Raw genomic sequence first — 7,968 nt, 5'->3', positions numbered from 1 at the left:
AGGAATCACTGACGGTGCAAAGATTGGTAATAAATTTCCAAACTCCGGTTTTAGTAGAGAGATTGGAGTGGAGGTGAAGTATAGTCTTCAAACACTTAATTGACTTCAGAAAACAGTTTGTCCTTATCTATCCTTGTCTATATCTTAGATTATCTGTTTTAATCTACAACTATCAACATTAACACCGGACGATGTTGATTTCTACCACTTCCGATTTTAATTCATGGTTAGGAGAAAAGATAATGCAAATTTTTGGAGCACTAAATCGAATTTAGCCTTCGTGCCTAAAGATGTGTGACAAGTTGCAGATAATAAACAAAAATATAAACAAACTTTTATAGATTCTAGTTTGAAATCAGTTAAAATTTCCAGGAAATATAGTGTTGACTACCACAACCTCAAATGATCTCAGATCAATAATAATATATCTGCATCGATGCTGGCAATAACAAAGCAGCAAATAAATCGGCCACTTCCCTTAAACAATACAGAAACCATCGCTGCTTCTCGCATCGTATCTTTGGGCTCAAATTGTAAATCACAGTGTCTTTTAGATTTCGCAATAAGTATGAACTTTCTAATTAAATTTACACGTAACCATGATATGATTCTTCCTATGTAACTACATTATGAAATTATTGTTATTGTCGCAATGCATTTCCTAAATAATCTTAAGATCAGTGCAATACGAATTCTATTGAAATAATATAAGGAAAATTACGTTTAGTGCAAATCAAACAATAAAATAGTTATTCCCTAGATGTAAACAAAGTAAGATGTAGATTATTCTACAAACATTTTCAGAATAGAGGCCGCACTATTGAAGTGAAGTTTAACCAGTCTCCTGGCTATAACCAAGCTAAGAAATAGGACTCTACATACACTATCATATAAGCCAATTGCACTTATCACTTGACTACCAAGAAACACAAAAGTCAATGTAAATCATCTTCCGTAAATTCTTTCTACCAATTGTCTGCATATAGTCACAAACACCGTTAACAATATTCTGCTTATAAAAGAATGGATTCCCGAATAATCTCTACGACGTTTTTTTCTATACATACAAAATTTCTCTTCTAATATAATAATATTGATACATAACCCTTATTAAGACAACATCACGTTCTGAAATAAGTCATATCTACTGTTCAACTTCGATACGTGTTATCAACAACTAAAGTATTCGTTCATACCAGTGTTTGCTAAAAATAATAATGAAACACAGTTGAATTTTTACTTGATTGACTGAACAAATCTTGTTTTTTTTTTTTTTTTTTGTTTTTTTTTTCTCCTTCAAAGTGCCTGCTGACTTTACTGTCGTTCAAAGATGAATCAAAATCTCTTGTACTCAAGTCGACACCGAAATACTGTTACGTACAGCCACAACGAAGTGTAAATAATGAACTTTAATGAAATTGGGTTTGATATTTATACTTACTAAACCACAAATCTGTGCCCTTTGTATGTATAATTTAAGACATTCATTTTTGCACATCGCTAAAAGACGATTTAGTATTTCATTCAAGCTATAAGACAGGTATAAAAACATAAGAAATGAAGATTAATTTTACTGCATCACGAAGAAGAAGAATTTATTGGGTTATTAATCAGGAATTACAAACCAGATAAAGACACCTAACCAAGGTATCCACCATAACCTCCAAGCCCACCAAGACGACTGTATACATGGACGTTGGGGCCGATTCTCCTCACAATAGCGTTGAATCCATTGATTCCATCAGCTCCATAACTCACTTGTCTTAGACTGCCATCAGATTCAACCAAACTGTACTGGCCTCTGACCAAGTTACCATTACGTACTTCAGCTTGGCTTTTCTGGTCTCCAGTCAGAGCATCGGAAACAGCGTAGCCAAAGTTGTATTGTGGGTAAGACTGAAAAGTAAATTATCCTTTAAGTGCTTAAATTCGTCACACAAAGAATTAATTGTTCTCATAGAAGAAGGGCTAAATTCACATTTACAACTTTGTAAAGTAAATTCAAACCAACTTACTAAAAGAGTTAGCAGTGCAGCGTTCTACAAATTTTAGATGACAAATTGGTCAAGGTTTGACTTATTGCAAATGGGTTTAAACCAAAGATAAAAGATTGTATCAGCTTTCATAATGCATAACGGCCAGTTTTGAGAAAGTGCAGGATATTTCCTTATTTCATCAGGCGTTTTGATGTGTAGTTTGCCCTTAAAGATTGTGTGATATTTGTGAGTAAATACTATTTATATCTAAGATATGTTATAAGAAATAAAATATTTTACAGGTATTCGTCAACTAAGAACTACAAACTACTACAAGCAAGAGCTTCATTTGGTGCTGGAGGAGTGTAATTGTCCTCCCTATAGTTGATATTTTAATCCATAAGATAGTAATATACCAAGAAAAATCCTGAAAATCTGCTGACATCTAGGGCTTTGCCAATTTCTGAAAGCAACATTAAAAGTGAAGCTTCTAACTGCAAGATCTTTAAATTATATTTATATCTTTGTTTGAAATATAACCTATGCTATTGGTTACAAGTTTAAACAAAGTTGTTGAATCATGTAAGCAAATGATTAAGAACCCATAAACAGAGGACTTGAAATTAGTAAAATTCATTCATGCTTCTAAATTCCTATGCAAGAAGAATAATACAGTATAATATGATTAATTTGTATCTGTATTTTGTAGAGTAATATACTTCGTTTTAATTGTTGTATGTATGTTTTGTACCATTACTATTACTTACGTAATAGTTCAATCCTCCGCCGATACCTCCGTAAGCTCCAATACCTCCATAACCACCTAAAGCTCCAATGCCAATCACAGCATTGCTAGCGGCGATCAAGGCAGCAAAAGCTACGAGAACCTGAAAGAAAATAATTAGCAATAAAACTTTGTTTTTGGTAATTTGTAATTAGTAAAAAAATTAAGTTCTACAATGTATTTAAAAATCAATGATACTTGCAGGGACTTCAAACTATTTTGTTCACATCGCTTACATCTATGTATTTTTCTAACTCTACCTGTATAAAGTTACAAAGTGGAATAGTTATCTAGAAGACTTGGATAAGAGTTTTAAGGAAACTAATGGTGATAAAGAGCTTATTAAAGCAATACAAAATATTGATTTTGAACATACACAACTAAGATAACATAGAAACAATGTTCAACAAGTATATAAACTAAACATAATTTTTGCCGACATATCTGTAGTTAAATATACTCAATTTTGTCATTCACTAGTGTTGTTATTATTTTATTTTAACTTACATATCAAATTTGGTTTGCAAAAGCATTCATTACATCTAGATCTACTCTCGAGTATAAAAAATTATCCATAAAAGCAATGGAAATAAAACTATGCGATAGTATATTGAACAGAGAACAGGGTTTGGAAGTAGATGGTATTTTGAATGCTTTATTACAAAAAATAATTAAAACAAGGAAACGAAAATAATAATAATACAGAAAGAGTTAGATCTATATTATAAATTTTTAGTGGTATCTATAATTATAAATATATAGTAAGTTTAGTAGCTCTTTACGTTTACCTTTATATAATTTCCACTTGAAAATTATGTAACCTAACGTCTGAATATCTTTAATACATCAACAGATGTACAACGTAACGGAACATCCTATAACATTGATGTCTGTGGAATGCCAGGCATTATGGGGAAAAATAGTTTCAAAACGATATTAAATTAACACCCGACGATCAAGGTTATGATGAAATTTCATAACAACTAACAACTATATACATATAAGAGATCTGCTGTAGTTCAGAGGTAGCGCATTCATTTTTGGTGCATCAGATCCAGGTTCGCTCACAGCTCTTGCCAAGTAAGCAAATGAATAAGAATCCATAAACAGACTGCTTGGAAATTAAGGGTGTTAGACAAAACATTATTGATTCGAGTTTTCTTTGGAGTTCTCTCAATTCCCCCCATTATTTTCATATCGTCATTGCGTTCACTTTCGTTATAATTCTCGTTCTTATCCTTCCAATAATTGTGATCGTATACACCCCATATATATATATATATATATATATATATATATATATATGCGTGTGGTGTGTGTGTGTGTGTGTGTGTGTGTATGTATGGAAAGAGAAAGAGGGATATGCATTTCTAATTTATTAAAATTCTAGTTTGCGATCCTCTTCCTTGGGAAACAAATCCAACGGACATTCCTAACCCTAACACAAACATTTTCTGAAGATGTTAAAACTAGAAGTGACAAGATAAAAAAAAAAAATAGTTCCAAAATTGTAGTTTGATATTTCTCAAAGTTTCAGAAAGCCAAACGGGTAAAGATTTCCATACGAATTATTAATTATTGGAAAGAATTAAACAGAACTGGATATCCCTACGTATGTGTGCATTATAGCTATTTCTTTTCCGCACACATGCAGCAGTCAAACCAGTAACGGTACATAGCTGAATTAAGCCAAGAAGTTATCTATTTAGAGAGGAAAATTAATACGAAAATTTAACTGTTATACCGAGGGAAGCATGACTTATCTATATTGAATCTTTCCACCAATAATTAACTTAGCCAATTCCTTGAATGAAAATACTCAATCTTTTAGTTATATCCTCAGCTGTTTGACAGCATTTTTACGTCCATGAACTATTCAGTATTCTATAAAACACGGATGTCTACGAGTATGATTTGAATTTATTATTTTAATTAGTGCAATTATGTGTATTAATATATTTCTCATAGTATATAAAACTATGATATACCAACATTTATTTTACAGAAACACCATACAAAACAAGTAGCAGTGTCACGGTGTACGTAACGTCAAAATCCAAGTAGGAATTAAAAGATCAATGCTTATTTCAAAACAAAAAGTACTTAAATTTTTAGATAGCCCTATGTCAAGTAGAAAATCACTCAGTTTTATTCAACATTGTTTTCCTCCGACATATTACTATCTTCCTTCCCGAGCATTATACTAACACAAAATTCTCAAACTTCAACAGTATTGTGGGAAATATATCTAGCAATGATCATATCCGTAATTACTTTTATACAAATATATTTATTGCCCGTGTATGTTGGGATCAACTGGATAGTTCACCTTCACCAACGAACTCGATTCCTAACGTTTGAGGCTCAAAAGAAATAGTTTCTGCATCAAGTAGATCTTGATATTTTCTGTCCTCTAGACAGACAAACACACATATATTAAAAGAGTTATGATAGACCGAACTCCCTAAGAAAGAGAGTTATACACGCACATGGCAAGGAATATGTACATCCACCACCATATACTTATACCTTGTGTCATTGAAGTATAAGTTCCCAGCGTTGTTCAAATAACCTTTTCTGACATTCAATTCAGCAAGAGTCGTTAGTTCGGTTCTTGATCCTTTGAAGAACCTCTTTGTGTTAAAATAATTTGGCTATTTTTTAGACTTTCAGTCAATCAGCTACTGCATCGTCACTATTTATCCTAGGATCATGGTTCATACCTCATTCTCTTCAGAATAGAACTGCCTTTCAGGCGGTACTATTCACTTGTCTCCATCATATACCTAAGGCGGGAAAATGAGGAAAAACGGGATTTTTGGGTAAAAATATCCATTTTTCAACTTTTTGCCCCTCTGGATCCCCCCTGTTTTAACGCAGAAATCTGAAGAAAATATCTGGTAAATACTACTTGGTGGACTGCATGTTTGTGCAAAATTTCAATCTTCTACGTGCAAAAATAAGCCCGCCAAAAATACTTTACGTAAACCCCCCAAAAAAGTATTACACGAAAATATAAATTTGACTTATGACGTTATCACCTCCTATGTCTCGACACAGGAAGGTGTGTAACCATCCGTAATGTCTTCTACAGTGCCTCTGGACTTGAAAAACAAAACAAACAAAAAAAAACCGGACGAAAAAGCTCAAATAGGAGAGTTATAACCCAATGTACCATGAAACACCCGTATGGTACAAATTGTACCATAAGATCCCCAAAGGGTTAGAAGTAATATTTTCAATTTAAGTCGTTTTCATGCAATCTTCACGCAAAAAGTTTATTCTGAAATTTTAGACAAAACTCGTAGAAACGGCGTTTAAGTTTAAAATAAGGAAAAAAGAATACGAATAATAAGAAGAAAGATTAAGTTGAAAACAGAGAAAAATTCTAATAAAAATGCTATAGCTAGGAGCCATATTTATAGGTTAACTGTAAGAAATCATATCAGACCCTGAAACAAGACAACTGGCTATGGGAATTTTAATTGCAATGTCCTGCTTCCTAACGAAAAGAAGAACTTTCACTCATCTCTGTTCAGCAACTCGTATACTTACATATTGAAGTAGCTATCCTTAGCATATGCTTTTAAACAACTAAGAATTACTTACTGCGAAGGTGTTCATGTTGTATTGTTATTGATGGCTCTTGACGAACGTATAGTTCTTAAGTCCTGTCTGATATTTATATGGAATCAAGTACGGAAAAGAAATTGATGGAAAGTTAAACAAAAGAGGAACTATAGAAAATCATACTACCAATTACCACACATCCTTCTCGTAAGCAAATATTTTGAATACCAATCTTTAATTATATCCTTCCAAGGAGATTCAAGGAAAGCTCCCACAAACAAATATCATATTATCCTTATATGTAATTTTTTGATTGTGTGATTATTGTGTGATTGTGTGAGACCCAGCTTCAATTCCTAGCGGGAGCTCGCATGGTTCGGATTGCACAAGCTGTAGGTCCACGTCTCAGATAACCTTGTTGCTGAAATAAAGGGCTAAACCCTAATCCAATTAAACACAAATAATTTCTTAAATGAAACCCTTAAAGATTATAACAAGGCCAACACAGATACGCCATTTCCGAGCTTTAGCTCAGCGAAAAAAATTTGAACCATATTGAAAAGGTTTAGTTTGGAAACAAAACGTCGAAATCAGAGTCAGGTAGGAAAACTTAATGATTATTTTGAGGCATAAATTACAATAATGAACAAAACAGAGAGGCACAAAACAGAGAGGAGCAATCGTAGGTTAGCCTAAAGAAAATAAATAAAATGAAAGAAGGTAATTCGTGAGGATTTCTATAAGTGGATAGTGTTATGTAAGAGAACATATACTATATACATTGAACACATACTGATACACGTTCCACAGGTACTGGTATTTAATGAATTCGAGTGTTTAAAATAATCAAAGACCCTTTCCCCCAGACTTTGATCCGTGAAACTAGAGACATTTGTCCACCCATTTTTTTTTTTTAACAAAGCTTCATACGTATACTACGTGAAGGAGTTTGGTTTCTTTGGCGTTGTGTTTCCTAAATGTCGGGACCGTAAGTAGTAATAGTTTCCTACTACTTCCTGATTTAGTGGAGAGTTAAGGATTGAGATTAAATATATTCTTGGGACACTTCATCGATTGCAGAAAACAGTTTTCTAGGTATTTATTGCCGTTTCCTCGCTATTTATTGCCGTTTACGTTCTATAGTGATCAATATTAAAACCTTAAATGGTTGATTTCTTTCACTATGTGTACGGAATCACATGATCCATGGAACTCGATTCTAAATTTTTGACCTTCAACAGCCTGCTGAAAATTACTGGTGTTATATCAAGTAATTTTTTAGATGATTTTGTCTCCCGCACACTCCTCATCCCGCACGGATATACAATAATAGGCAGCGCCGTCGCGTGGGTTGTAAACGACTGGGGCAAGAGTTCCTAGGCGCTTATGAAAAAATCGTGTGTTATGAAAATAACAACCAGAGTTTATTCTGTACTCCTAGATTTAAATATGGAATGTAAGATCATAATCTAACAGTAAGATAAAAGAAGTTGGTGTTATGTTAGTTTTAAAGTGAATGGCTTTCGTAGTTAAAATATAAAAGTTAATGAAAATAGGTTTTGAATTATTGAAATCGAGCGCTATTCTTGTTTATTTTGAACTTGATATACATCAACATAGTAATAGCATAGAATATAC

General features: G+C 32.9%; 1 protein-coding gene across 1 annotated transcript; it reads right to left on the bottom strand.

Moving 5' to 3' along the window:
- Positions 1-1,580: 1,580 nt before the first annotated feature.
- LOC145684867 (larval cuticle protein A2B-like) lies at positions 1,581-6,406 on the bottom strand. Its single transcript, XM_081757227.1, has 3 exons — positions 6,370-6,406; positions 2,744-2,863; positions 1,581-1,896 (listed from the first exon to the last, which is right to left on the bottom strand). The coding sequence occupies exons 1-3, from the start codon at positions 6,382-6,384 to the stop codon at positions 1,639-1,641; spliced, it is 393 nt and encodes a 130-aa protein (XP_081613353.1). The 5' UTR covers positions 6,385-6,406; the 3' UTR covers positions 1,581-1,638.
- Positions 6,407-7,968: the final 1,562 nt, after the last annotated feature.

The sequence above is a fragment of the Thermobia domestica genome, chromosome 5, assembly GCF_964235325.1.
Source record: "Thermobia domestica chromosome 5, izTheDome1.hap1.1, whole genome shotgun sequence".
NCBI lineage: Eukaryota > Metazoa > Arthropoda > Insecta > Zygentoma > Lepismatidae > Thermobia > Thermobia domestica.
The sequence above is the reverse complement of the archived record's forward strand: the minus strand, read 5'-3'. Positions and strand labels throughout refer to the sequence as shown.